We start from the raw sequence: 27,418 nt of genomic DNA, 5'->3' as shown, positions 1-27,418 counted from the left end.
GAACAAGACTTTTTATTACGGTAAAAAAATTCTAAATTTCGAAAAAAAAAAGTTTAATGACAAGAAACAAAAACATTTAGTGACAATCTTTCTTAAGTTCTGTTCATGGAAATAAATAGACATTCTTCAACTTTTGTACGCAGCTCTATCTGGAATCTAATTTATATTTAAAGATAATATGCAACTTTGCTAAGCTATCCTCACAGCACCAGTTGGGTAGGGAATGATAGTTGTGGTATTAGCGACAGTAAAGGTAGGTATTCATTTTTTACGTTCAAACATAACAAAATTGAACTTAACATAGTAAGTACTAGAAGGAAAAGAAAGCCACTGTTTTTTAGAGCAGTTAGATTTTAACTTTAAATTCTAATACGACTGCGTTAAAAATATCGACCGTTGATCATGATAAGTTTAAATTTAGGAAACGATTGAATTAACATGTATAAAAATGCAGCCATTTATGTATCTAAAAGTGATAACACACGTAACGTAAGGAAAACATATCTCTTATTTTGAACTTTAGCGATAAAAGGCGTAGAATTTGAGCATCAAAATTTTGTGGAATTGATATAGTATCTAGTCAGAGAGTGGACTGCTTTAATATAGTGCTGTTGCATTTCCTCCTAGCTGTCTTGTGGTAGCTAGGTATAATCTACGAAAGCAAATGCATGTTATGATGTGGCACTATGTTTTATGACACAGCATATTATAATATCTGATCAATAGTGATTCTAAAACAGCAGAAATAACATAAATGCGTGAGAAAATGTAGCACAGTAAGTCGATCTCTTAGTTTACCAAGAAGGAAGAAGTCGCATGGTGTCATATCAGATGGATTTTGAAACATAACACCACATCAGAAGCTGTGTGTGTGTGTGGCATTATGTTTCAAAATACATTTGATATGACGCCATGCGACTTCTTCCTACACGGTATGAGATCATCCTATTTGTACTGCATGTTATTTCTAATGCTTTAGAATTTCTATTGAGCTGAACATTCTCTGCATATCAAACTTAAATATTTTCCCTTTACTTTTATATATTGTTTATTATTTTGTTTTGAAAAGAATCGAAAATCTAAAATTTGAAAATCAGATTTTTTTTTACAAAAGAAAATGACCAAAACGTTCATGTCTTGGAAACACTTTAATAAAAATTAAATATCATTTTTATATCTAAACATCACATGTAATATTAAGTGTACATTGATTAATCTCTTTAAAAGTATAAGATTTTATTTTGTCTATTTTAGCAAAAAAAAAGGACACATTAAGATACTTACAAATAACATATTAGCTTTTTAAAAAAGAAATTAAAAAATCGTTCACCCAAATTCCTTATTATATTTTATTTCCTCCATATGATGCATTCTACATCAAATTCAGATATTTTCGTTTATTTTGAATAAGTCATGCTCTAAAGTCTCTTACGATGGTATTTTTCAGGACCAATCATTATTCTTTAACACTCGTTTCCGCCAATAGTCTTTTTCTACGAAATGCTGTTTGCGTCGGAAAAATGACCAATGGCAAGCTTTTTTTTTTTTTTTTTTTTTTTTTTTTTTTTTTTTGAATCAATTCTAAACGAAGGCGGAAATTTTTAGTAGTTGGTGGAGGTTTCTTCAGTTACAAACACCTGTCGCACACCTCCTGGAACTTGGTTTGTGGTGACCCAGGAACGATGCTTGGCACGGATGAATGACAGGTTGCCTTCTGCTGCTTCTGCTCTATCTTCAGCAGCTTCTAATTCACGTTGGAATCTTCGAACTCTGCTCAGGCTTTGTTGAGAAATGCCCTCCTGAAAGATTTAAACCAACAGCTTGTATCAATTAAAAGCAGAAAAATATTACAAGGCATGAGATAATTTAATTAACCACTAAAAAAAATCATGATAAATAAATGAGCTGTCATCTATTTATTGTTAGAGTATTGTTATAGCCTTTACTCATGTCTACTTAATCAGGGAGTTTCGAATAGTCGGGGCAAAATATACTTATTTTTGTAATTTATTTTCTTTTATTTTACATGTAAAATGAGTTTTTGTAAAAAAAAAAGAAAAAAAACCACCTTGATTGAAATAAATTGCATTGAATCGAATTGAACTGCAAAAAGGCTAAAAGAGTAAGCATTCACTCAAAAAAGGAAAAAGTTACTTTCTGTTGGCAACAAAACAAAATAAATAATAATAATAATAATGTATAAATTTGAAAGGTAAATCAATAAACATTCAAAAAAATAAAACGAAGGGTAAGAAAAATCTTTAACATGTGTACAAATAATGCCTGTATCAATATTTAAATGCGACTGTTCATCTGATAATTAAAATATTCAATCAGTATTATTCCTCATCTAAAACGTTTTGTTTTAATTTTCTGCACTATTAATTCTTATTTTGCTACATAAATTAGTTCAGTTTAATGCATGCATTTCGATTTTTTAGAACATTCTGCTTGGCTTTTTCAATTAATTTTACTCATTCTTTTCATGAAAAAACAACAAATTCGAAATTCAAATAAAGCATAGGATGCGCTGCAGGGATAATAAGTCTAATGGAAAATAACTTATAACCTGCTTGTTAGTTCATTGAATGGCAATTGAGGCAGTTAGTAGCAAAGAGATGTAAGTGGCAAAATTAGAAATTTGGAGTAAGCAACAAGTGCGAATGCTAGGAGAGCCTCTCCTCTGTTTTGGGGTAAGAAATAGTACTAGTAGTCTTAGAAGGTGTTGCTGTACAGCAGTATTTAGAAGAAAAAATTCAATTAGAAAGCCTACATAGGACCTTATCTTTAAACGCAATTTACTCGAAACTTTAAATAATCCACTTACATCCCTTTTGCCTCTCACTGCTTCAATTGTAAATTTTCTTAGTTTTTATGAAGTGTTTCATTTGTATTCTTTTGAAATGGATTTTAAAAGTCTTGTGCATATTCAGGCCTATCCAGAAATGGAACATTTTACTCCTTGGCTAATTTCCTAAATCACTGAAAGGTGGCATATTCAAGGAAAGAAACTTCTTTAATGCCTCATTCAGAATTTAAAGTTAAGAACAAAATCATGTTCTAGATTACAAAGAAAAGAATTTGACTTTATTTTCATAACATTTAAAGATATGGGTTGCAAAACTTTATTTTCGACAAAGTATAAGCTTTTTCCACTTGCTACTTGCACCCTTTCTGTCTCTTAAGTTCTCAAAATCCCTGTCAAGAAATAGTAACTGGCATTGAAACCCGCCCAACTAGTAATAGAAGTACATATTTTCATGTAAAGCGGGGTGACTCTAGACACATGATGGCACTAGGTTCACGAGTCTTCTCTATCGATAAAATAACCCCTCTTGGGTCTTATACTTAAGTCGTTTTTACAACTTGGTAATCGTTCCAAGAAAGAATATTTAAAATGGATGACTGAGTGAGAAGTCGGCTGAAAAACTTCTGGTGCATTATTTTCGTTTAAACAGTCTGTTGCCTTAATGAAAACTGTCATAAAATCTCCCTTCATTCAAAAGTTTTCCAAAATGAATAGCGCCAGCTTAGAACTCTATCATTGGGAGTCTATGGTGCAATTGGCGAAGTTTTAGTTTTGATGAAACAGAGTTACGGAGCGTAACTACATAAACGGTTTGAATGGAAGTGCGAGCTCACTTGTTCATCCAGTTGCCTCTTGTACATCTTGACCTTTTCACTGAGTTTTTCGGTGGCATCGTTGAGCATGGAGATGGTCTTGTGGTCATCCTCCGTCTGAAGGATCAGTTCGCGTAGGCGCTGTTCCTTCTTCCTCAGGCTCTTCTGCGTCTCAGAGTGACGTCTCTTTTCCTCTTCAAACTCGATCTCGATGTCCTTGATCTGAGGGAAGAGAAAGGGTCGCAAAATGTTGAGCATGAAATTCAAAATTCTATCTGTTGAACATCTAAAAGAATTATGTCAAGCAAACCAAAGTTACAGAAAATGCGTGTCCAAAAAGAGGTTAAGGACGAATATTTCTTCCCGAAATTCTGATATATTATTGCGTGAAGAGAAATATTACGACTGAGTGGCGTAATCCTGGACTCAAGAAATGATTCTGAAGTGGCTGCTTTAGTTACTAAATTTAAAATACATACATAAAGATTATCCAATATGAAAAAATCTCCTGTCTCGGTGTTAGTAATTGAACTCTTCCGAAACGGGTCGATTTTAATGAAATGTTTTATGTGTATTTGGTAGGTATGAGAATAGGTCGTTAAGTATATTTCATACCGATAGGTAATCAGGCACTTGTGATGGGTGATCTTCGCGTTCATTTCTGTTTCTAGAATGCCTTAACGAACCGCAATGGAGTGATTCCTTTTTTTTTCACCTACACTAAGCTATTACCATATTTCTCCGACCAAGGTGGCGGCAGATACGCCCTTTCAACGAACTTGCTTCTCTGAGACCTACTGTACGCGCCTTAAAAAAGTCCAACAATTGTTTGTATACCTCTAAAAAATCGCCCTAGTCATAATAGCTTCCTTACAACTCGACAGTTTCGTTTGAAGTGCCCTTTGACGCAAGCTTTCCCAATTTCAATCTTGCCCATCAGCACATCTCGTAAGTGCATAGCGCGTTTACTATTTCCTCACCCGTGACGAAATTTAAATCATCTCTTACAAAACTACATTAATGATGAGTTTGTCGGTTGCAGCTGAACTTATTCTTGATGCATACATTTTTTTGTGATGAAGTGTATTTCAACCTTTCAAGACTTCAGTTTTCGTTACTTAATTATTCCCAACAATTCAGATTTTCAGCTCAAAATTTAAGTCCAAGCAATAGAAAACATTTAATAAGATTCAAAAACAGCTGTAAAAAATAGCTGTCCGTTACTCTAAAGTCTAAAAAGCCTCTATCGGAGTTTTTCAAACTACATCTTCAAAATTTATTTTCAAAAAATTCTGATAAAAAGAAAATTTTCTGCAAAATCGCAAACGAATTGACCATTTTTTCCGTTTTTTTTATGATCATTTGAAATCTTAATCACAAAACTTTAACGGCGCCTATCTCCTTCGGAAGACGTTTGAGACCCTTATTTTTGGCTTAATCTTGTTTGTAATGATGTGTACTATCACCCCTTAGAGTTTTGCCCAAGAGTTCAGAAACACCCTATGTTGTGGATTATAGAGACTTTAAAAGAAGGGTGATTTCATTGATGGAAATGTTGTAAAAGTAAATGTGAAGAAACTGGGTTTAAAAATATATTAGAATAACGACCTGATTGAACAGCAAAATTCATAGTGTTCAATTTTTAAGTACAGTGGCTCCCAAAAGTGTTCGTACACTTTGAAATTTTTTAGTAAAACCAAAATAACTCGAAACTGAATTCGAATATGAAGTCCAATATTTTTTCACATCATTCCTATGTCATTCTAAATACAACCCATTGATTTTTTCAAAATATTGACGGATCTTTTTTTCGAAATGGGTCAGAAAACGAAGAGACAGAGAAATAACACGCCACAAAAGTCATCGTACACTCAAATATTTTCGAATAAATTCATGATTAAAATTATCATATGTCGTTTTATTAATATTTTTGCATTGTGTTGACCCTTATAAGTCATTTGGCTTTAATTTTTTGTTTATTTATTCCTTAATATTGTGCTTATTACTGTAAAAAGGCTGGTATTCGTAAAAAACAGCAAACACCATTCAAAATTTGAATTTTTTTCCCACAGTAGTGGTAAATTAGCTTGAAATGTCTCTAAATTAGTTGATTTATTTGTTTGTATAGTAAAGTGCTCGATAAAATGCTTTAAAGAAAGGAATCGGACCGAAAACAAGGTAAGAAAAGGTCAACCGGCAAAGTTGACAAAACGTGATCGGAGATTTAAAGTTAAAAAAAATTATGAAAAATACACATTTGAGTGTTGTAAAAGTTTCTGCAGAGTTAAATGAAACATTTTACATTTAATTTTCACCTAAAATTGTTCGCCAAGTTCTCTGATTAGCTGGAATAAATGGGACCTCTTCCCGCAGAAATTTTCTTGGCCGTGAGAAAAACAGAAAGCTTTCGCTTTTCGTCGCAAAATCAATGATAAATAAGCTCAAAACATTTTGGAATTACGTCTTACTTACCGATAGAAATGAATTTAACATTTTTGGTTAAATTGTTGTATAATTGTAAATAGAAGAAAAAATTAGGAACTTAATCTTAAGAACTTAGTTGGAGCAGTTTATCAGAACGGTGGAGGTGTTCTAGCGTGAGGGTGCATATCAGCATCAGGACTTGGTAGTTTGTAATTTTTTGATAAAATAATGAATAATGCTGTTCAATTAAATATTTTAAAAAGCAATTTCAAACTCTTAGCCAAAAATTTGGTTATCGGAAACAACTTTGTTTTTTTTAATCAAGATAACGATAAGAAGCACACGGTTTTTAACGTTTGCGTCTAGTGCCTCGAAAATTGTCCTTAAGTTTAGAAAATACTCCCTCAATCTCCAGATTTTAACTTAATGTAACGTATTTAGAGATATCTGGAGGCTAGATTACGAAAATAGGGCTTTAAGACGAAAATAGAGCTAGAAACAGTCAGACTCGAAGTGTGGTTGAACACTTACTCAGAAATTACGCAAAAAAAAGAAAGAAAAAGAATGAAATCTATTCCCAGACGTTTAAAAGGTGTTATGAATACTGTATGATATTCTACTAATTAATAACTTAATCAAAAGTTAGATTATTCAATAATATATAGACATTTTATAAAGTGTACGAAGACTTTTGTAAGATAAAATTTCCGGCACTTTTTGGTATTTTATTTTTAAAAAATTAAGCTTTAATATTTTTTAAAAACTTTTCATGTAGTTTTGTTGCAAATTGATCATAGATTTTATAATTAAATACTTATTCCGAAATATTAATTCTAACCAATGGATTGGGGCCTATTTCGTTGAAAGTCGTAGGTGTACGAAGACTTTTGGGAGCCACTGTATATGTTTATCCATTTTATTTACTGTACAAAGCAACGCTCATACTGTAGTGTTATTTTTGTTTAATAAATATGTCTTAAAGAAATAATTTGGAATATGGGCAGAACAACTTCAAAAAGAATCACTTGCAGGTTGAACGACAGCCGGAAATGCTCAACATGCCAAGAGCAATTAATTTTCTGTCATCAAAAGGTACCTCCTTTTATTATAGCTTTGCGGAGGAAGCTGGAACCTCACCAACTGTACGTCATAAATTTCAATGCGTTGAGAATGTAAATTCTCAAAATAAGTAGATGCTTTGTCGAAGTTGAAATAAAATTAGCCACTTAGAAAGGATCGTAGAGAGGAGACTTGATTGCAAACATGAGTTAGAATACGTATTTTTTTTATATTTTGTTGTTTTGAACTCGGGCTTTCAAAAATACGAAAAAGAAAGGTGTTGCAACGTTCCAAAAGAGCAGAACATTATTTCTTCATTGAAATTCGCACATTTTCACGTGTAATCAGCAGTTCATATTTTATTAAATTTTAAGTAATAAGTAATGAATGTAAATTAGTTCTTTGGGTTTGTCTTATCTATTTTATCGCTTCATCTCCGACATACCAAAAAAGCAATATTTTTAAATTTTCTTTATTTCTCGTAGAAAAAAATATTTTCATAATTTAAGCCCTTTCAGGAAAATTAAACCAAAACTCAGCGAAGCAGTCTTAATATAATATAACCTACGGAGCAACAGTTCAATTCCAGTGGACGTTAAAAAACTTCAGGAATGCAGTGTACACCAGTAACCAAGTATAGTAAAAGATGCTTTTCTTTAATGCAGTTCTTAATCTGTATCGATTATTATTGCTTATCGATTTTTAAAGCATTATTACCTCTTTTACAATGTGTATTGGAAGGGGGACGAAAATAGGATAACTATGATCAATTCTGGTAAAAGTACATTCTTTAAAAAAAAATTTTAAACTGTAAATAAATTGTTTTTGATGCATTTAGGCTTAAATACCATCTATGGGCTTAGTTGGTGGTGTTATATAAACTGTTTTGAATTAATTAATTGTAGCATATGGTACTTAGAAACAAAAAAGCTTAAGGGGGATGAAATATGGCGTCCTTAACCTATAAGTTCAATTTCAGAAAGATGAGATCAGACATTGATAGAAGTTATTTCTTTTTTGAAAATGAGAGGAGAAATTGTTTGGCATACAGTTAAGGTAAGTTCTTATACATAGTATAAGCTCAACTCATCCTCCTGCCAATGCCAAGTGCAAATGAACACATAGAACTGCTGTGTATAGTGTATGGCAGCATTGGAGGTGTAAAATTTCTGGAAATTTTGAAGTGGTGGCAAAAAAAAACTTTTTTTCCGGTTTTTTTCTGGAAAAATTGGAAAAAATGGAAAGCTGATTTTTTTTTATGAATCAAAATAGGGTTTCTTAATAGTATTTTTTTCTTAGAACATATAAAAGGTTAGGCATTAAATAATATATGCAATCCACACATCTTTTTCTGCTTGACAGAAATACACATACAAGTAAGTTTAATTAGAAAGCCTTAGAACTTTCTTGGTGAAACACCAGAAATAAGTCAAATCGTCGTTCAACCAATAATATTGGGAAAGGCGTATCTAATCATGACAATTACATTTTTTATTTTAGATTACATTTGAAACTTGAAATACAATATATTATTAAATAATAATATTAATTATTGACTTTCACACATGATTGATATTTTTTGAAAAGAAACTAAATACGATTTTTCTTCCTTGCAACGTCTCTTGACTGCTTGAAAATGAAAGCTATTGAGTTATGATTTTTTCCAGTCCAGTCTAAGTTCAAATCAAAACCAAATTGGTTTTTCTTTATCTGTCCAACAGAAACTCCAAACCAAAACTGCGTAATGGTTGTTGAAACTGAACTAAAATTTAAACTGGAGTTCCAGTTAACCTATACGGCCGTACTAAGTACAGTAATAAAAGTGGTCATACCTGCCCTTTTGAACAAAAATGAGTTATTGTAACCAAGTTGTTCTCTGTTTCGTATTTTACTTCATAAATAAAATGTTTTAAAATCATTTGATCTGGAACTAGTTTTTAAAAAATTCTGAAAAAAAGGACTCATGAATCAAATATATGGATGAACCAAACTTTGAAACACAATATCTCAGTTGGAGCTCAACTGTAGATTCCACTTTTGTGCTTAGCACGACAGTTATACCTTTGGTTCGCACAGTCAGCAGAAACATAGTTCTGTGATTAAAGTTATGCTTGTTTGTTTCATGAAGAAGAAAACTAAATTCTTCACTAAGGATATTGGTTTTGCTAAAGAATGTTCAGTGTGTAGAAGTTCTCTGTGTGGAAGTACCATTAGCCCAAACCAAGGCGTCAATTTTTTAAAACTTGCAGGAAATGCAATTTTTTTAAAAAGTCTTAACGGAAAATTCGTTGATGAACAAAGCTTTATCTTATAATCATTCGCCAAATCACACGTACTTTGGTGCTTCAAGGAACCTCTTTTTAAATGCAAGCAGATGATATACTGTTTCCATGAGCTCACATCTTTTTGCATAGAAAAATAAGTTCATTGTAATCTCAAAACACATCCATTCACTATAATATTAAAATCTGTTCGCGTCCGTCCGTCCGTCTGTCTGTCTGAAGATCGATTGTCTCGAGAACCGCTGCGAATCCAGAGTCAAACGAGATACCGAACAATTCGAAATTTTCCAAAGAAAACAATAGGACCAGTCTCGTAATTTTGCGACTTTAATTGATGGATATATTAATTAAAACGTTAATTAACATAACGTTATTTAGGAATTTTTATTTCTTTCCTGTTGCCATTTTGCATATGGGTGAGCACTGAGCAAGTAAAATTCTAATAATTCTTTTAAAAGAGATTTTTTTGACTGCTGTCCAAATCGTAAAGCAACGTTTCCATCTAGAACTTCATTTTAAATTAGTTTAAAATTGGTTGCTCTATTCGGACATAGCCTTTATTTTATCGTCTGTCTTTTTTTTTTTTTTTTTTACATTCAACGTTCTTAACTCTTTTCAGCATATTAAAATTGTTTCCTTAGCTATGTTTATTGATTGTAGTGTAAATTTATCATTCACCGGCCTCATATTTTGGTACATTTAGAATGTGCGACTAATTATATTTATTTTTTGGACTTTTTCCCGTCACATGGGTGAGTTTTCGAACTGTAATAACTCTCTTTTTCCTGTTTCTATTTTTGAAATACAGTTTTTATCGTTAAAAGAACATGTTTAATTAAGATTGTTTGGATTTCTTTAAGTGAAACAGAGTTGAACAAAAAAGATTGTTTTTAAGGATTTTAACTAAAGCTAATTTGGAATCTGATGACTTGGTATTAAATTAATGCTTATTGGTATTTATTTAGTCTTGGTGCTTTAGTTTCACGTAATCAACAAAAAGTGTATGTCATTTTATGTAAAAAGCTGATTGTAATCGTACATAAAGAGTTCAGATATAGTCTATCAGATGTAATTCATTTTAACGTGAGCACAGATTATAGTTGATAATGCATATATTTTCATCTTTTGTGCTAATTTAAAATATTCATAACTTGTATCATTGATAACTATGATTAACGCTAAAGAGAATTTTGCCAAAAATATGCTCTACTGCTGTTTAGCAAACCTTGCATTACGCGTATTTATTTACTCCTTAGTGCTTTAGAAACTGATGTCAGAGTAATACAAAAACATCAATTGGACATCTCTTTCATTTTTTTAAGTAGCCCGTGCAACGCCGGCCACGCAGCTAGTGCTTAATATTTTCTGTTATCTTGCACTTTCAATGCTTTTTTTTGGACAACTTCTTGATGATTGAATTTGTTTATAAAATCTGGTGTAATTTATATTTTTCATCTTGAATATACTATGTAAAATTGAAAATTAAAACAATAAGTTATAAGTAAAGCTATAAAAAAGTTAAAAAAAAAAATGCTTACATCCAGTGGTGTTCCCATATACGCCGTATACTCTCAAACATTTTTTTAGACATGTAGCGTATACCCTCAAGCTTCAAAAATTTTCATATCATGACACATTATGTATATCATCGCATACACATATTGTGCATAATGGATAATTGGGAGCATACTCTCAGAACAATTGATGGGAACATCACTATTTACATCGTGATGTAAGGTTTTTGATGTATCACGATGTAGTAATTCCTACATCGCGCAGCCCTAATAGATATAAATAGACTCTCACCTCTAACGATTCCCCTAATTGATATTATTGAAATAATTTTGTGAAAAAATTTTCTTTTTTTGTGCAAAGAATAGTAAATGTTTTTTGAACTATATGCAGATTATATTATAATAAAACAACTTGCATTATCAAAATTAGACAGTATACAGGGAATAGACCAAGAGCTGACCCCCCAAAACACGAATTATCTCTTTTATGGCTTGTGGCCGGTTAAAATAATAAAAAAATGCAATTTAAAACTTTGGCTCGAATCCCCCCCACTAATTTTGGGTCACACGGCTGCGTGGGTGGATGAAAGGTCAAAAAAATGAAAAATATCAAAGTGATGAGTTAAATGGCTAAAAACTATATAATAGCATTAAATTAATTAGAAAAAACCCGTAGCTAATTTCCCCCCCAGCTATGTTGGGGCAAACGTGGTGCCCCCCAGGGGTAAAGTATCGATTATTAAACTTAAAAAAAATGATCACTTTCGTGGGGGGGAATTTTACAGGGTGTTAGTTTCATTATTTTGATTGCCAAAAAAAATTCCCCCCCAGTAACTATGGGTCAATTTGTCAAAAAAAAATTTTTTTGTTCCTCTTTATTTGGTTCAAGTCGAGTATTATTCGAACTTACGCATGACTGTTTAAGTTGCAAAAAAAAACCCCAAAGTTTGAACGTTTTTTCATTAAAAAAAACTCGTAGCAATCCCCCCCACACCTATGGAGGGGGTTGCTACGCGGTGCGCAGTTTTACAACGTGGTGCCCCCCCCCCAGGGGTGAATTGTCGATTGATTAAATTAAAAATAAATGATCACTTTCGTGGAGGGAATTTTACAGAGTATACATTTAATTGCAAAACAAAATATCTCCTCCCCAGCAATTATAAGTCAACTAGCTGCATTGCCAGGCGTTGCACGGTCTACCTCAAAAATGTACGTATATTCGGCATTCCAAGCATTTTATACAATTATATAAATTTTCTCGCTTTCATTACATTTCTTATTGCTGCTCCACTCTTATTAGTCAAAGCGCAATGTTATATAGCCTATAGCCTTCTCAATAAATGGACTATTCAACATAAAATGAATTTTTCAGTTCGAACCCGTCGTCCCTGTAGACCAAGAGCTGAGCCCCCAAAACACGGTTTATCTGTTTCATGGCGGGTGGCCGGTTAAAATAATAAAAAAATGTGATTAAAAATTTTGGCTCTAATCCCCCCCCCCCTCCGCCCACTATTTTCGGGTCACACGCTGCATGGGTGGATAAAAGGTCAAAATAAAAGAAAAATATTAACATAAGTGAAATGGCTAAAAATTATGTAATAACATTAAATTAATTAAAAAAAACCACGTAGCAAATCTCCCCTCCAGCTATGTTGGGGCGAATGTGGGAGCCCCCCCCCCCCCAGAAGTGAATATCGATTGTTAAAATTAAAAAAAAAAAAAAAAAATCACTTTCGTGGGGTTGGGGATGGGGAACTTTACAGGGTATTTGTTTCATTATTTTGATTTCCAAAAAATCTCCCCCCCCCCCAGTAAGTATGGGTAAATTTGTCAAAAAAAAAAGTTTTTTGTTTCTCTTTATTTGGTCCGAGTCCAGTACTATTCGAATTTTCCCATGACCTCTTAAATTGTAAAAAACAATTTCAATTATTTATTCGGTAAAAAAAAACACGTAGAAAATCCCCCTCCAGCTATGTTAGGGCGAACTTGTTGCCCCCCAGGAGTGAATTATCGATTGATTAAATAAAAAAAGAAAGATTACTTTCGTAGAGAGGAGGGATTTTCTCAGAGTTTACATTTGATTGTAGCAGGAAAAAATATCCCCCCCCCCTAAAAAAAAATGTTTTTAATTTAAATTAGAAATTTTGAAATATTTTTCAAAATGAAAGGAAGCAATTCAGCGTCCGTACATCTGCTTCTACCACTGTGTGATCAGCATGAAAAGAATGAAGGGGAAAGTATACGCCTGTGATGATTTCTTCTTGCTGTTTCGAGGGCAGTTTCGTCAGTGATCAACTGTAGCCAACACAGTGAAGTCGTTATAGCTGTTGGTTTTTCTTTTCGGAGCACGCTGTACCGCATCCTTAAACTGAAAACGTAAAAAAATCCTTTTTTCAAAAATATATTTTGATGTTTTTATATTATGAGTGTTTTAAAGGGTAATTTTAAGTGTAGCCAGCCACCAGATAAAAGATAATGTTTTGACAGAAACTTTATTTGAAGGAATAAAAGTTTCAAAGATTCGAAAACACTGAAAACTGAAATTCCGTGATTTAGATTTTTCCGAGTTCTTAACAGAAGCAGATTTATATCATCGAGATTGCAAGAACATTTTTATCAAACTAGATAGACACTATCACAACCAATATGCTGAAGGTAAATAAATCTATATGAATTTCCAAATTATTATTTTAAAAATTCATTTAACGCATCGGATTAACGCATTAACATTTACAAGTAAAAACGTCGTTATTGCAATTTTAACATAAAATCACTTTTGTTTGTTAAATAAACTCATAATTACTGGGGTAGGGGGAGATTTTCTTTTTTTTTTTGCAATTAAAACAATTAAATGTATACTCTGGAGATAATATACTAAATTATCTTTTATCTGGTGGCTGGCTACACTTAAAATTACCCTTTAAAACACTCATAATATAAAAACATCAAAATATATTTTTGAAAAAAGGATTTTTTTACGTTTTCAGTTTAAGGATTCGGTACAGCGTGCTCCGAAAAGAAAAACCAACAGCTATAACGACTTCACTGTGTTGGCTACAGTTGATCACTGACGAAACTGCCCTCGAAACAGCAAGAAGAAATCATCACAGGCATATACTTTCCCCTTCATTCTTTTCATGCTAAGCACACAATGGTAGAAGCAGATGTACGGACGCTGTATTGCTTCCTTTCATTTTGAAAAATATTTCAAAATTTCTAATTTAAATTAAAAACATTTTGGGGGGGGGGGATTTTTTTTCCTGCTACAATCAAATGTAAACTCTGAGAAAATCCCTCCTCTCTACGAAAGTAATCTTTTTTTTTTATTTAATCAATCGATAATTCACTCCTGGGGGGGCAACAAGTTCGCCCTAACATAGCTGGGGGGGGGGATTTTCTACGTGTTTTTTTTTACCGAATAAATAATTGCAATTGTTTTTTACAATTTAAGAGGTCATGGGAAAATTCGAATAGTACTGGACTCGAACCAAATAAAGAGAAACAAAAAACTTTTTTTTTTGACAAATTTACCCATAGTTACTGGGGGGGGGGGAGATTTTTTGGAAATCAAAATAATGAAACAAATATCCTGTAAAGTTCCCCATCCCCAACCCCACGAAAGTGATTTTTTTTTTTAATTTTAACAATCGATATTCACTTCTGGGGGGGGGGGGGGCTCCCACATTCGCCCCAACATAGCTGGAGGGGAGATTTGCTACGTGTTTTTTTTTAATTAATTTAATGTTATTATATAATTTTTAGCCATTTCACTTATGTTAATATTTTTCTTTTATTTTGACCTTTCATCCACCCATGCAGCGTGTGACCCGAAAATAGTGGGCGGAGGGGGGGGGATTAGAGCCAAAATTTTTAATCACATTTTTTTATTATTTTAACCGGCCACCCGCCATAAAACAGATAAACCGTGTTTTGGGGGCTCAGCTCTTGGTCTACAGGGACGACGGGTTCGAACTGAAAAATTCATTTTGTGTTGAATAGTCCATTTATTGAGAAGGCTATAGGCTATATAACATTGCGCTTTGACTAATAAGAGTGGAGCAGCAATAAGAAATGTAATGAAAGCGAAAAAATATATATAATTGTATAAAATGCTTGGAACGCCGAAAACACGTACATTTTTGAGGTAGACCGTGCAACGCCTGACAATGCAGCTAGTAGACTTATAATTGCTGGGGAGGAGATATTTTGTTTTGCAATTAAATGTATACTCTGTAAAATTCCCTCCACGAAAGTGATCATTTATTTTTAATTTAATCAATCGACAATTCACCCCTGGGGGGAGGGGGCCACCACGTTGTAAAACTGCGCACCGCGTAGAAACCCCCTCCATAGGTGTGGGGGGGGGATTGCTACGAGTTTTTTTTAATGAAAAAACGTTCAAACTTTGGGGTTTTTTTTTGCAACTGAAACAGTCATGCGTAAGTTCGAATAATACTCGACTTGAACCAAATAAAGAGGAACAAAAAAAATTTTTTTTGACAAATTGACCCATAGTTACTGGGGGGGAATTTTTTTTGGCAATCAAAATAATGAAACTAATACCCTGTAAAATTCCCCCCCACGAAAGTGATCATTTTTTTTTAAGTTTAATAATCGATACTTTACCCCTGGGGGGCACCACGTTCGCCCCAACATAGCTGGGGGGGAAATTAGCTACGGGTTTTTTCTTATTAATTTAATGCTATTATATAGTTTTTAGCCATTTAACTCATCACTTTGATATTTTTCATTTTTTTGACCTTTCATCCACCCACGCAGCCGTGTGACCCAAAATTAGTGGGGGGGATTCGAGCCAAAGTTTTAAATTGTATTTTTTTATTATTTTAACCGGCCACAAGCCATAAAAGAGATAAATCGTGTTTTGGGGGGTCAGCTCTTGGTCTAGAAGGGGTGGGAGAGATGGAAACAGCATCATAGTTTAAGTATGAAGAATTTCTAGTTTTATCACTTTTTGCTGAAAATTTCAATTAAAACTTCCTGAAAAGTTGAAAGAACATTTTTCAATTTTTCCGGACCGGAGTGGAAATAAGCACCTTCGAAAAAAAAACGGTTTTTTTTTCGTTTTTTTCCGATTGTTTTCATCTTTAGACAGCACTCACTCTGGCTTCCAACTTGCTGATGACCCTTCTGCCGCCGGCCAGAGCGTTGGCCTCCACCTCCTCGATCCTAACCTGCAGGCTGTGCACCTCCATTTCGAGAGACTTCTTGATGGACTCGATCTTGACGCATCGCTCTTGTTCCTCAGTCAACTGATCTTTGGTCGTCTTCAGCTCAATCACGGTTCTCTGGAACCTCTCATCCACCACCTGGAAAAGCACAATAGAATTATTACGGCAGCTCTAATATTTTGGGGAAATGTAACACATAGGATTGTAAGCTAACTTTTAGGAGGCATAAAAATAACAAAGCAAGGGATATGAATCGACGATAACATTACAGGACTACATGACCTTCTCTCTTTTTCTGACTTATCAATATTGCAAAAGAATGAAAAGTCTTGATCTGTTCATTTCGCTTTAAACCTCCTACTTTATGGTAAGCAAAGTAGTTAGACCGCATCAAATCTGTAGAAAAAAACTGATAGTTCAAAATGTGTGTTTGCGGTGATTTATGTGTTTCAGTACTTGAACCCCTTTTCCTCATTTATCATGATAGTTAGAATCATTCATTTAGATCGTAGTTCCTATTGGAATCACCGGAAGGTTAAAACATATCGTTGCAGGAATAAAATGCAAAAGACTCTTTAAAAAAGTAAAAAATGCATGATCTTTTGAGGTAGCCAGTCAGCAGTTATTCAGTATACATTTAAGTTCGAAAATGGACGGGGAAATATAAGGATGAATTCTGATAGAAGAAGTTGGAATTGGTGAAATTATTTGATGATTGAAAATGAACGAAACGTTTGGTTCAAGTATACCGCTTCAACAAGTAGTATGAACGTTTTTTTTACCAACAAAAGAAACTCATCATTGAGCAGAAAAAACTGTTAGCCGGTTTAAATTAAAACAGTTGTAATTCTTCACTGTTGCTAAATTCAAGATTAATTATAACATTTTAGCTTTTCCATCGTTTATAATAAAAGAAATAATAACTATTCTTCCAAAAAAAAATCTGATTTTATTCACGTTTATTTATGCAACTGGGTTTTTATGTAATAACATGTCATCCTAGAAATTTTAGTATATTATCATGTTCTAATGAAACTATTATTCAACAATTGAACGTTCTAATTTATTGTTATTAGTATTACTATTGGTAACGGTCAGGAATAGTTGCATATTTAGAATTTACACTATATGTATATATGTCGAAAGGGGGGGGGGATACCATTTACATTTCTATAAATAACGCAACTGATTTTTGGACAGAAATCCCCATATCATCATGGACGTGTATTATAACTATGTGTAATAAACTATCATTTGATAAAAAAAGGTACTACAATTTATTTTACTGTCATGAAATACATTTAATCAAAAAAATCGCAAATGAGGGTAGTATGTAATAGGTGGTAAAAGCTTTGAACGTTCGGTTTCTTTTGTTGTTATGAAGCATCTGGTTCTTTCTATTTTAGATTATTTCTCAGTTAATTATTTAACTTCGTTTAAATAGGGTATAAGTTGCAAAAGAAGATTTAGATTTCCTCCTTTATTTGACTACTGTTTTGTTAGAGGTCGAGGTGTATGGGTAGAAAAATTGTCTTGTCTTTGAAGTTTTAGGGACAACCAACATGGAGACTCTTGAAAGAACAAGCTTACGTCGGAGATTGCAGATTATGCGGCATTCCACAATACACGACATATTATCTTAGAAAATGAATCTTTACACTGATTGACGAAATACTGTCAGAAAAAAATGATTACAGTATAGTCAACCTCTGGTGTATATTGTGATTAATATCGATGTTCAAGTAACATGCGTACCAGTGGATTAAAATGCCTGAAAATCTGTTAGCAGATACTCTTTGAAATTAGAAGACATACATTATTCTCTATCGAGTGGTACACTGTATGATGGGAGTAGTTTTTCGAGTAACTCGTATATTATTCTCACGCGATATCAGCTCCAAAATTAAAACTAAAACCTCGGTATTTAATATTTCCCGTCTATTCCATTATACTGTACTCCGATATGTATCTACTTTAATATGAGTAAAAGAAATGTTGAAGAAGTGCCACATGGGTTCCCCAACCAACGTAAATGGCAACCGAACTTCTACTAATATCTGAGAATGGAGCAATCATAAAGCAAATTGTGTGGAGGGATCTTCACCAATATCAGAGGCAAATTATTGTTGTTTATTAATTCCTCTTATATCTCAAGTCTTAATTTCAAAAGCAGAACACATAAGAGAAGCTATGAATCGTTTACAAAGGACAGAATACTGATCTCGCCAGGTGTAACCGGTTTGTTTCCTGGCTGTGTTGTTTTCTTAGTATATGCAAAATGTTCTAATTAACTCCTGTCTTTTGGAACTTCACTGAGTCTACAACTTAGAAACACTTTTTGTGTTCGTTGTCAAATGTTTTTACTTCATTTCAACGGTAGATAAAATATAGTAAGGAGCATAAATGTTCTGAAATGAAGCTTTTTAGAAGTCAGAATTTTCAGATGAAATTTTAAAACTAGATTGTATGAGATGTAATTCAGGTAGCACTAAATACAAGGTTGATTGGACATTTGTATTTACGTATATATGAAAAGAATTGCTCACCCGAAGCTCTTTGCTAACTTCTTCGAAATCAGATGAAAGTGTAGACAGGTCGTTCTCCAGCTTGCTCTTGGCAGAAGAAAGGTTGACATTGATGGTTGTGAGCTCGTTAACCTTGCTGTGGGCTTCCTCGTATTGCTGCTCTGCATGGCGCTTGGCACGTAGAGCCTACATCGAGAAAATGAAATGAAGGACATGTTAGAGTCATTTAATTCACACATCAGATGAAAAGTATTGTCGACCGTTTGATCAAGATCAAAATGGACACAACTATTCCTCAATCGCTTGTTTGTAACACAGCTATATGTATGAATAAATTTTCTCTTCTGTTTTATTCGGCTAGTTAAATTAAAGTCCAAAAATACCGCACGAGGAATCTTTTGTGAACGCTAGCGTACACTATGTGAGTACATAACATGGACGTCCATATAGGGCAAGTGGAGGCTTGAGACCCCCCCCCCCCTTACAAAAAAATGTCCTTGCTTTTAGTACTTTTTACTTAGCAAAAATGTTAAAACATTTCTTCTTCCTTCTGTTCTAGCAAAAATGTAAAAACATTTCTTGCATTAATGAATAAGTTTTTTTTAAAAATGTCAAATTTTAATGACTCTAATCTGTCCTGAAATCAATTTCCATGGGGAAAATATCTGAGCTGCCCTTACAATTTTGCATATGGGGTATGAAGGTATAAAGTATGAAGGGAAATTGAAAGCCGGCTGGATATTCTCAGAGTATTTGATGGTACGCACGTTGCAAACGATACTTAGAAAAACACTTTAATAATTGTCAAATAAAGTGAAAGAAAAATGAGTTATCTTGTATCTTAATTTCTGGTGTATTGAATGTGTATTACAAATAACAAGAAGTTTTGAATACGTGTCTATGGAAAACAGATTTACTTGCAAATATAAAAAATGCTGGAAGTTACGCTGGCGGACGCAAATTGGCTGACTTTTTTTAGAACAATACATTGCTAGGAAACGTTGAAGCCAGACTGATGAAAACATTTTCCCTATTACGTATAATATGTATTTTTATAGAAAATTATTTATCGAGTGATTTAAAGAACTTTCAGTACATCTGAGTGTGTAAGCTTTTATTCGATGCATTGAAAAATTTTGCACTTCTTTGTAATCTAAAAATGAATGAAAGGAATTATTATTTACTTGTTCCATGGCGGATCTCATTTCGTCCAGTTCCATTTGAAGAGTCTGACAACGTCTCTGTGCTACTCCCAGTTGATCAATGGCTTGTTGAAGTTGACGAGTCACTTCGTCGTAATGAGATTGCAGCTCCTGCAAACAAAAAGAAACCATGAGAAAAATCGAGAAAATCATTAAGTTACGGGAAAATGTTACGTGAAATTTGGCAGCAACAGTCATGAACCAACACGTTATTTAATTAACTTTTAGTTAAAAAATATAAAAAGAATAGTCTTGAATAATTATTGTTATGATTTAGATAACTGTACCTGATGAGAGGAAAGGGGGACTGTGTTGCACAAACGCGTTTTCAAGAGGTATACTTCAAGTACATGAAATACACCGCCAGCTCAGTCACTCGTTTGGTCTGTGCTAATTCCATTAGCTACCAGTTTGCTTAGCACTCTTCCTTAAGAGGTTTTTCCATCTCCAGCTCAGTCACTTACCTATGCCGGTCTGATGAATGTTAATAAGCACGAAACTACAGTCCTCGACTGGAAATTGACGAGCTGGTGGTGTATTTCATGTATTTCTGCTTTAGCCCTGGCTAATGGGCGGTAATTTGCTGAATATATTTCAAGTGCTTTTATCTGAACACCATCACTTTAAATGTGTTAGTAGGTGCTGTTTTCAATTGCTTACCTTGTTGACTGTTAGAAATTGGACTTAGTGCTTTATACCTCTGAAAAGAGTATAAAAAGTTGAGTAATAGATTGTGTAGATCCTGAATTAAGAAATGGACATAGTGACCTTTACCTGTCAGGTACAGATACAGCTGACACATTCAAACATATATGCAACAAAATTTTAATTAATTGAAGATCTGTACAACTCTATGAACATTAAAATGAAACCTTAGCATGAATGCAACACATGCTTGAAGAATAAGTTGAGTGTACTTCAAATGTGTACCAGTATTCTTTCTGGAAGTCTTAAATAAAGTAAGTGATAATGCTCATGTTTGCTCTTGCTTAGGCAGTTCTATAAAATGGCTGAAATTTGACCTAATGTCATCGTACTTGCGCATTTTGCGCAGTGCCGAAATCTATCACAGTTAAATGACTGCGGATAAATAGGCCGAGTACAATAAAGGTTGGCAGCTTCGAAAAAAAAATTCCAAAAAGAGAAAAAGAAAGGAAGAAAATAGAAACATGTTGTCAGTCGAGGTCATAAAAGTGAGAGGAACAATAAGGTCATGATAGAGAATCCAATTGTTATCTACCAGTTTCCAGTTCTTATAACACCCTAATGAGCATCCAACTTTAGTATTGAGAGGAAGTGAAAAAGGCCTAAACAGGCAACCTTTTGCTCATCTGCAGAAGATAACAGTTCTAAATGGTGTTCTTATTTTTTTACAAGGATAATAAGAATTAATTCACGAAATCCTCAAATAATAATAATCATAATAACAATAATTTAAAAAAATAAGTCGTTGTGAAAACTGATTTCGCAGTTATTCAAAAATAAAATACGTAATTTTCTAAATCATTGCTTTTCATCAAAAAAATGCTTTGATTTTCGACAAGAAATTATTTGGTCCACATTTTTGTTGAATTTCTGTAAACTAAAATGTAATTTTTTGCTATGAATTTGTAATATCAGAAGAGGAAAACATGGTCCAAAGCAGACTTGCAAAACTTTAGTTCCATTATTTCTAACATTTTGATTAATCGTTGAATATCAATTTGTTCTTCTGATTTATCATAGTATTTACAAAAAACTGCTCAATACTAAATCATATTTTAAGTAGTAGAACTTCCCATTTACGGAGCAGTTGGAGCATCATCTTCAAATAAAAGTTGGACACAATTAAAAAAACACAGTAAAAAATTACACTTTACCTGTAACTGAAGAGCTTGTTTCTTGATAGTCTTCTGGAGGTCCAGGTTCTGCTTGTTGGCCACATCCAAAGACATTTCAAGCTCGGTGATTTGTACCTGCATTTTCTTCTTAATGCGAGCAACTTCTGTCTTCAGTTTAGCCTCAGCTTCAGCAAGCCTCTGGTTCAACTGATCGACCTCGATTTGGTATTGTTTCCTGGAATTTCAATAAAAATATTTTTTTTTTTAAACAAGTAAGCATCATTCTGGTTTCTGCTGAATTTAAAGAGATGAAACTTCGTAACAATAAAAGAAGATATCTATGGTACATGGAGACTGATCCTCATTATATAATAGCCAATGATCGAGTAACGCTAATGACGTCACCAACAATGAAACTCACGCCTCGGCATGATAATGTGATAATATGTTTTTGCAACGGTTAACATGCAGGGAAAAGCTTTATTGTGACAGGGCTGAACTGGATCCGGTAATTTAATTGTATTACTGGTAAGACTATGTCATTTTAGGGCAATAAAGAAACGAAAATAAGGTCAATAACGAACTCTACCTACTGGAGTTTAGGGTTAATCCACTGGAGTGAGGGTTAAAATTTCAACTATCAAAATATCACCAAACAAGCAATTGCTTTGTTCAAATGTAGAAGCAATTTTCACCGGTCATATCTGGACAGGCGATTTTTTAGTTTCTAATAAAACTGAATGGTGTACAACATCTTTTCTATAACAACTCCCTAACTCCTCGAGTGAAGTCTTAAGATTTAGGATTGTCATATAGCAGAGTAGTGAGAAGATCTTCTTGTGAGAAGGGATTAAAAAGGTGGAGAGAGTGAAACTTTCAAATTTTGTGTGTGAAGCAAGGATTTCAAGCCAAATGATAGGATTTAAAATAACGTATTGGAAGAAATCAGGTTTCTTTCACTGTTCCACGTAAAACATGTCTTCAATTCGTCGTAGTGTAACCATTTGACTTGGGATCTTTGCCTCAGCGCTTTCTAAGCCAATGATTGGACTTGCTCCCTCCAGTTGCTAATTTCTGCTCTAAAGGTTTTTCCCATGCCAGGGATAGATCATGGGGGAAAGACAGCGGCCCTAACCTCTAGAAAAGATGGGACTCTGCACGTATTCAAATACTTCTTAACAAAGATAAATGTCTACTTTGTTTTCCAGTTGTTGCAATATTACAGATCTCGTAATTAATAAACAACGCAAACTGTTTTTACTCTTTTTTACAAAAAAAAAAAAGAAAGAAATATTGTATTTGCGAAAAAAATTTCACTCAAAAATCTACCTTAATTTCCATTTTGCTCACCCCCGAATGAATGTTGAGTGTTTTTTTCGACTCGACCACACGTGGATAAGTGCCTAAGAACGTATAGACACGCGAACTATCCATTTTGACGATTCCCGAGTTAATTACAACGAGTTTTCTCGTGACGTCTGTATGTACATATGTATGTGCGTACGTGCATATGTGCGTATGTATGTCGCATAACTCAAGAACGGTATGTCCTAGAAAGTTGAAATTTCGTACGTAGACTCCTAATGGGGTCTAGTTGTGCACCTCTCCTTTTGGTTGCAGTCGGATGTTTCTAAAGGGTGTTTTTTTTTGCCCCTTTTTGGTTGGAAATGATTGTTAATTTCGATGTAAACTCAAGTGGTGTTATAATTTGTCGGATTCTTGGCGATATATCGCCAGTCTTTTGGTTGTCAAGCTTTGTCGCCAACTTGGCAACAAATTTGGTGATTTTTAAAAAAAATATTGGTTTCAAATTGATCACTGTTGGTGATATTTATAGAGTAAATTATTGAATCACATTAAATTTGCCAATAATGGGAAAATGACATGGAGTAAAAGGAAGTCATGTGATGCACACATTAGCTCGTTTTTTTACACTTACGCTGACATTTATGTGTACAAAGCTGAAGGACAAAAATATCAAAACACTATTCATATTATTTGCAAATTGTGCTAAAAAGAAAAATAATAATATATTTCTTCTGCATCAGTGCAACTTTTAAACAAGTCGCGACCTATAATTATGAGTGAAGTATAATTTCTACTTCACTATGGTATAATCATCAATGTAACCTATACGAGTATTATTTAACTGAATAGGGTGTTACTCCACTCCGGGTTTATTTTAATGTATGGTTCAATTAGATTTTATGCATCTTTTTTGCGCCTGTAAAAAGTATCTATACGTTTGAAATTAATGTTGCTTAGGAAATCACCCCCTCCCCTGCCCCGTTTTTTTTAAACCATTTTTTCGCAATTTCAAAATGAATAAATTGCTACCAATATGTTTCTATCAATCCTGTTTAATACTCGGTTTTCCATTTTCTTTAAAAAGGAGTTGTTCTTTATTACCATTCTTTTTAGCATGAATATATCTTTTTAAAAGCATCGGCACGCGTTACATCACAAGATCTTCGCTGATCACATGTATCAATACTTTAATTTTTTTAATGAAACGAATCCACGAAAGGGACTATTCAATGTTCATAGATGATGTCACACCCTTTTTCATCATATTTACACCCGGTCTCAGCCATGTCACAATGGGCCATCGCTTTACCCCCTCCGTCAAGTGCCACGGCGAATTACATAATCACATTGTCATCGAAAAATACTTGATATCACACTTCGTGTTACCCCCTTTCTTGTCAAAAATTTCCATTTTTACGACATCCTCTTCTTCTCTCAAAACTTGGCATCATTTCTAAATGACCCCAAATCAGATAATCCTTAGTGAACAAACAAACAAACAAATCCTACACACAATTCATATCATCCCCTTTTTTCAGTAAGTTAAGAATGGCGCAGTAGTTTCGAATAGAATAATTTTACGCTCATTTTAGAGAAACTTTCACTCAAAACTATTATTGTAAGTATCAATGATATCACTGCTTTATGATAACCAATAATTTTAAGCAACTAACATTATATTTGAGATATATATAGAGATAACCCTGATCAGGTTACATAAAACAGATATTCCAGCGCAACTATCTAAAAAAAACAATGCTTTCATATGTTATATGTATGCTACAAATGGGGTGGTCACGGTGTTTAAACTTTGTGTATACTATGTGTGTTGAAAACTAATATATATGTTTAATACAATCAATTTAACTAGCCGAATTTTTTCTCTATTATTGTGGAAAAAAATACAGCAAATATGTCCCTCTTGCAGTAGTACATGATTTCAACGGCAAAAAGTCAAGTTTAAACTCCAATAAAACATAATAATAGTTAATTTTTTAACTGACTTTAAAAAGATGGAAATTATCAATTCGTACCGTATATTTTTTGTGTTTGGTCGATCCATAGCTTTTTACTATAGCTTGATAGCGAATGAATCGGAAGCGAAAATGGACCACTTCATTTTGCAATAGGTAGGATCAGCGGGAACGCGAGAGCAGTGAAAATTTGACTGCTTGCGTGTTTTCGAAGATACTACTTATTACAAAATGAAGTGTTCTGTTTCTGCTTCCAGTTCCATGGTCAAGTTATCAAATTATAAATTCTCGATTATTCCTTTAATCAGTAGGGGTTCATCCAGCTTTAGGTCCTGTACCTTCAGTTGCTACTATTTAGGGATAAAAGGGCATACTATTAAAATTGGAAAAAAAAACTGTCATTTGTATACGAAAATTTGCCTTAATACCCTTGATACCTTATTATTCTAAATAGAAAATTAGCTAATTAATACAATTATTCTAAAAGTCATCTCAAAACGATCTACTAAGGGGGAAGGGAGTGAGTTAAGCTGTCAATCGTATCGATTTCAAAAAAAAAAAAAAAAAAGAAAGAAAAAGGAGTGAGAAATCTAATTCTAGTTCGTTTTAAATTGTAAATGTGCTGAAAAGGAGAATATGCAAGTTTTATTTCCTTTATCATTTATTTTTTTTTTAATTCATAAAATTAGGCCAACATTGAATTTAAGCTTCTTAAAACTCTAGAGTTTAAAGAGGTTTCATGCTCTCTTTGGTGAAACTATCGCATGCTTTTCAGGAACATTGCCAGATGTCAAGTTAAATATAACATTGCTTCCATCTCAAAGTACAGACGACTTTTAGAGTTGCACAGCTGAGACGGAACAGGGATGTAAGGTTTTTCTCCGGAAGTCGAGTTTGTTTATTTTAAGAGTTAAGTTCTTTTCATAAGATTTCATTTCTTAAATCCTACTGCTCCATTGGTAAATAGGGTTACAACTTTTAAAACTAATGATTGAAAAGAAAAATTGAATCTGATCTCGACAGATTAAACGGTTCACAGTCAATGGAGGAGAACGTTTATATTTTTCTAAATACTTCAGCCAGTTTTTAATACAGTTCTCATCAAATTACATTTCAGAATTTCACAGAATTATTTCAGGCGTCGTAAACAAGATTTTATATTTAACAGTATTAGAGAAATTTTTATCAGTTCGCGGGTCAAAAAAGGTTGAGAAACGCTGGTTTAATGCATTACTAAAGTACGTCCGTTTTTTAAATAATTTTTTTTATTTAGTACACTTAATAATAAAAATTGCTGCTTTCTTGACTAGTTTTTGGAATTTTGAACTTAAAATTATCTATTGCTGGATAAAGAGGTGGACCGGTTAAACGTTGACCAGTTAATCGGGAGTCTACTGTAATAGTGTTGAGCATTGCCGAAAATAATTGATTTTTAATGATTGATCTCTAACTCGCCGACGCACATTTTTCAGATCTATGACCTTTTGTCATCAGCGGATACTTTTAAATTCCAGGTTCTTAGATGTAAGAAGATAATATATGTTTTCGAACAAAGGACTCTTTTCAAATAATGATAAAATTATTCTGAGTAATTTGACTATGCAAATTATAAAAAATTTGTTGTGCTATTACGACGACAAACTGCATTCTGATCTCAGTGCCTGATTCACGCACGGTCCTGCAGGTCCATGGTCCTGGGCACCACAACTTTAGAAACATCAAACAGAAGTAAATTTCTTTCTTTCCTACTCCCCCTCCCCCCCCCCCAAACTACTACAGGGGCCGCCGCTTATATGAATCACGTTTGTTCTAAACAGTTTTGATTCAAAAAGCGGCTGATTCAAAAAAGCTGGATTTTGTTTTGTTTTTTACAATTTGATGCATTTAAAGCGGTTGATTCAATTAAACACTGATTCAATTAACCCACTGTACTTTGACAATGTGTGAATTTTCTTGTGAGAGGGGCACTAAGTTTTACCAGAACCTGACCATCACGTTGGCTTGATCGGGACTTGTCTGAACTGACTCGTGCATTCGCTGTATGCGGATTAATGAAATAATAAATAGACTTTGACTGCTGAATAATTAAAATAATTGTGCATGTAACCATTTTCGGCAAAATAAGAAGGAAAAAGTTTTTTTTACTTAATCACCAAAGCAAGACATTACCCGATTCATCATAAAACCAACGTAATGAAAGCAAATGCCAATAAATTTCCAATTTTGTTGCTACTAGTACGTTTATTACGTTTGTTACAAAGGTACATGTTTTTAAAAAAATTATTGCATGATTTTTCTCTTGATTTATAAAGTTTTGCTATCTTTGTTAAAGCGTATTGTCAGATTTTATATCAATAAGGGTTTTTTAATTTTGACTAGACGTTCTGGATGATTTTATTTATTTATTTATTTTTGAATGTTTGATAATACTAGACATCTACATTTACCTTTGAGATATACAAGGGATATATATTACTGACTTACAAGGTATGAGAGAAATA

At 33.4% G+C, this 27,418-nt stretch overlaps 1 protein-coding gene across 1 annotated transcript in view; it reads right to left on the bottom strand.

Moving 5' to 3' along the window:
- Nucleotides 1-1,129: 1,129 nt before the first annotated feature.
- Nucleotides 1,130-27,418, bottom strand: part of LOC129224511 (paramyosin-like) — a 91,468-nt gene continuing 65,179 nt past the window's right edge. Inside the window, exons 11-16 of the mRNA XM_054858974.1 lie at nucleotides 21,676-21,871; nucleotides 19,799-19,927; nucleotides 18,636-18,800; nucleotides 16,021-16,227; nucleotides 3,643-3,843; nucleotides 1,130-1,799 (exon numbers count right to left, since the gene is read on the bottom strand). Coding sequence (XP_054714949.1) covers nucleotides 1,602-1,799; nucleotides 3,643-3,843; nucleotides 16,021-16,227; nucleotides 18,636-18,800; nucleotides 19,799-19,927; nucleotides 21,676-21,871 — 1,096 coding nt within the window. The 3' untranslated portion in view covers nucleotides 1,130-1,601. The remainder of the gene's footprint in view (nucleotides 1,800-3,642; nucleotides 3,844-16,020; nucleotides 16,228-18,635; nucleotides 18,801-19,798; nucleotides 19,928-21,675; nucleotides 21,872-27,418) is intronic.

The sequence above is a fragment of the Uloborus diversus genome, chromosome 6 (genome assembly GCF_026930045.1).
Source record: "Uloborus diversus isolate 005 chromosome 6, Udiv.v.3.1, whole genome shotgun sequence".
Lineage (NCBI taxonomy): Eukaryota > Metazoa > Arthropoda > Arachnida > Araneae > Uloboridae > Uloborus > Uloborus diversus.
Note: the sequence above shows the minus strand (reverse complement) of the source record. Positions and strands in the feature narration are given on the sequence as shown.